We start from the raw sequence: 4,114 nt of genomic DNA, 5'->3' as shown, positions 1-4,114 counted from the left end.
CATTCATGTCTCCCACTATGCATTGCAGTTGATCTGTTCATCTGAATTAGTTTGATGATTGTCACCATTGATGAGGATGTTTATGATGAGTGTTGATGTTTAAGTGTTTCCGTAGTTTCGCCTATGTGAAGCAGAGGAATCAAATGGGTGATGAACAATAATTTTCAATATTATTTATAGTATTATTTCCCATCTTAATTACAGCTCAACTGCCATTCCATTAATGTAAACTAACTTATCTTTACAACATCTCTTTCTTAATTAATGCCCAAATGTTCATATTAAAACACCATTATGAGCATTGTAAAGGAATAAGGAAGAGACTTCAAGAGTCAAACGCCCAACTAAAGCAAATACTGATCACAATAACGCGGTTGGTTGAAATTAATACATTTTAATTCGAACCAAGCCATAAATATTATTAAAGAAGAGGTAATAAAATTGCTTGTAACAAGTTGACGTAATTCTTTAAGTTTTCTAAAGTAAAAGTAATTTTTTTGGTTCAAAGTTTCACTTTTTTCAGTGTAGGCTATGTTTCATATCTTTTAGTATTTAAATTACATATTTATTTTCTTTTTCACAATATCAGAATAGAACAATGAACGGTTGGATTTTATAATTGTATTACTTTTGTTTGAGTGGATGTGAAACACTGGCTTTAAAAAAAAACATTTTCATTGTTTAAAAATATTTCATTCATTTTTTGTAAACATTTGAATAGCCTTATTAATTTGTTATGTCCCTATCTAATAACCAGCTAGTTCCTTAATGGTGTCATCCTTCAGGAAGTGACATCATTTTTGTTGCAAGAACCAAAACAGTAGTTAGCAAATGATTTGATACATTTAAGGAAATAAAGTCTAATAAATTAAATTATTTTAAATCACTTCAAAATTAAATCTGAATCCATTCAATTCTCTGTCAATGGAAAACTTTACCTCTTTATTTCCATGCATTGAGTCCTGCTCAATTGCTTAAACTTACATCAACACTTTGAACAAAAGTATAGCCTTTTCTGTTTTAAACATAGTGTTCAGGGGGCGCTGCATAACAGGAACGACTCGATTCAGATACGACTTGTCCCTTATATTTAGAGATGTTGAAAAACGTCATTCAACACAGATAAACATGGTGAACTGAACAGATTTTAATGACACTTAATGTACAGATCACACTGGAAACATATAAAGATCAATACATGACATGTGACAAGTGAAACGTTTACATTAACATCACGACACACATAATCCAAAACAGCATAAAATAAGACATCATATAGTATAAAATAGATACAGTCGTTGATTAATAAGAACTTGTCATGAGAAAAGGCCCTTAACATGAAGCGTACATGCATGACATCTTTGTTGGGTTTGGTTGCACTCATTTTGAGTTTGTCTTAAGCATGCAAAAAATACCGCTGCTTAGATCTTCAGTGATGATATCGAATAATGTTGCACGATCGTCTCTCAATGCAACCGGGCGCACGAGTCCATTTGCTACAAAAGGTTGTAAACATAGCTTTTATTTACATCAGCACCTGTAGTGTCCACTTCAACAGTCCAAAGAGAACAGATACATCATTGGAAGGGTCAGTATACTCTTTACGCATCAGTGAAGGAGACAGTCTGTGTTTTAAAATAAGCTGAAAACGAGTGTCCTTATTATATGTGTTATGAAAGCGACGGGGCACTTGAGGCTGTGCTGTACTGTTTCCCACCTGGAACCAGGAGAGCTTGTGGTTTCCAGACCTGGGAAAGTCATGGAAATGTTTATAAAGGCTTCTGTTTAAGTTTCTTCTTCGTTCTGTCTCCACGCAATGATAACAAACGCGTGTTATGGAAATATTCAACGTGCCCAATATCGCCCTTTAGTCGTGACTATTTACAATACAGCCCAGCTTGTCTTGCACTGCTTAAATACACCATGAAACCGAAAAGCATTCCGTATTTTCTTTGTCAACAATTAAAATACTGATGTGTGGAGATGAATGTCTTCTAATAAGCTTGGACTTGGTTGGGCAGCAACTGGCACCCGTTATTAACGTGATTCATGACCCTCTGTTTCAACTGCGCCACTTGTTCTCTCAATACGCTAGCCGTGGACGCCAACTCCGTGTTCTGGTTTTTTAAGCTTTTCACTTTGTCCTCCAGTCGGGATATCCGCTCCAGTTTCCTCTTGCGGCACTTGGACGCGGCGATCCGGTTGCGCAGCTTCTTCCTCTCGGCCTTGATGCGCTCCTGCGTGTCCATGTCAATAGGGGAGAGCGGTGGACTATCGCCGAAGCTCTGCATGTCCGGTACAGTCTGCGGCTCGTCCTTCAGGGCCTGTTGCGCGCTCGCGGGGTGCGCGGGTGGCTGTGGCGGCGGTGGGAAGGGAATGGTGTCCGTGGAGTAGTTCACCGTGGTGCCATACGCGCTCAGGTTCGTGTAGACGGGTAGGTCCGTGGGCATGGCGAGGGTGCTGCTGGTTAGTCTGTTGAGCGGAACGCACGGTCCTCCGTTCAGCTGGTTCTGCTTGTGGAGATCCTCCAGGGCTTTGACGAAACCCTCCGCGAACTCCTGCTCGTCGCTTACCGACTTCGGGTAGACGAACTGGGACGTCGGGGTGGTCGTCACCATACCATTGGACTGGATGATGAGCCTCTCCAGCTCGGGAGACGCCAGCTTTAGGAGACCCAGGTCGGGCGAGTTGAGGATTCCCTCGGCATCCCTCAAATCCGGCTTCAAACTTGAGCTGTTCTGGTCGTCCAGGTTCAAGCTCATGTCTTTCTTCATCATTGCGCTTGATATTCTTTAGATTTCCGCTTGTGGAAAGAAGCTCGTTCCCATCCTACACCCTTTGGAGGGGTGAGCAGGGTTTAGTGTCCGAATAACCCATTTGCTTTCTTGCTTTCACGCAAAGTGTCCCGTTTGTCTTCCCTTGTACTCGAAGTGACAGCGTTTTACTTTCACTTGATCGATTTATGATGTTGTTGTCATGATATTGTCGTTTCTTCGCAGCTCGAGAAACCTTTTCTATGGGCGTCAATACGCATTTGCAAGTTTTCTATCCCTAAAAATTCCATTATGTCACTTCAGAGCGTTCAGATTGGACGAAGATGACGTTTTCTTCCGGTTTCATTTGCATAGGGGGCCGCGCTCGCAGCTGTCGCCATGGGGATGGCGAATAAACGGCAAACAGCGCGGTGCATTGTGGGTTGATGTCATAGAGAGTGCGTAGAGCGCGCGAGGGTGGGGACAGAAACAAGGCTTACTGTCTTGTAGAAAATGTTATTTTATTGTACAACATGGGAAAGGGTTTTGCTTTGGCGTTTGATGCAGTATTTCCACTGTAGTTTTAATCTAACGTAATAATTCACACACGGCGCGAGTACGCCAAGTTACAACAGATAATGAAACTATAGTGCACTTAAAAGGGAATGTTAGGCAAAAACACAAATTCTGTCATTATTTATTTCCCCTCGTGTGGTTTACAAACTGTATTGGACTCCTTCAGTGGAACACAATATAAGATATTTTGAGAAATGTATCTTGTGTTTTTTCATTTATCTCAAGTAAGTGGGGTTCAATGTTGTTTAACTATCAACAAAATGAATTCATTTGTGTTCTGGAGAAGACAGAAAGTCATACAGGTTTGGAATGACATGTGGGTAAACAATTCTTACATTTCAAGCTGCATAAATGCCTTAACTAATAAATTACTTTAGACCTTTGTAATAAAACAACTTTAAGGGACGCTAATGACGCTTGGAAGATAAATTGAATACATTCAAGAATTCAATTGTGTGGTGTACTGTAAGATTTCTAAAAATATCTCTGCAGGCAGGGAGAGAGGATGAGGGTACACAAATGAATGGGAGGTGATGACGTACAGAGACGTCTGCATCAGAGAATAGAAGCAGCATCATCCGTTGCTATGGCAACAGTGACATGGGGCCTGACGCAGACACAGGTGAATGGAGTGGGGGTGAGGATGTAGCTGCAGCAGATGTAGCACATCAGTGGATGGAAAAAGGTCTTTTGACGAAAAGGTTTTTTTCTATCATTTAAAAGAAAAAAAACAGGCCATTTATGTTTATTATTATTAATTTATTTTTATACAACTTATTTTCTTC

The 4,114-nt window shown here is 40.5% G+C and overlaps 1 protein-coding gene across 1 annotated transcript; it reads right to left on the bottom strand.

Moving 5' to 3' along the window:
* Window positions 1-1,127: 1,127 nt before the first annotated feature.
* Window positions 1,128-3,493, bottom strand: jund (JunD proto-oncogene, AP-1 transcription factor subunit). Its single transcript, XM_056744325.1, has one exon. The coding sequence runs from the start codon at window positions 2,775-2,777 to the stop codon at window positions 1,995-1,997; it is 783 nt and encodes a 260-aa protein (XP_056600303.1). The 5' UTR covers window positions 2,778-3,493; the 3' UTR covers window positions 1,128-1,994.
* Window positions 3,494-4,114: the final 621 nt, after the last annotated feature.

This window comes from Triplophysa dalaica, chromosome 3 (assembly GCF_015846415.1).
Source record: "Triplophysa dalaica isolate WHDGS20190420 chromosome 3, ASM1584641v1, whole genome shotgun sequence".
Classification (NCBI taxonomy): Eukaryota; Metazoa; Chordata; class Actinopteri; order Cypriniformes; family Nemacheilidae; genus Triplophysa; species Triplophysa dalaica.
This window is presented reverse-complemented; position numbering and strand designations above follow the sequence as displayed.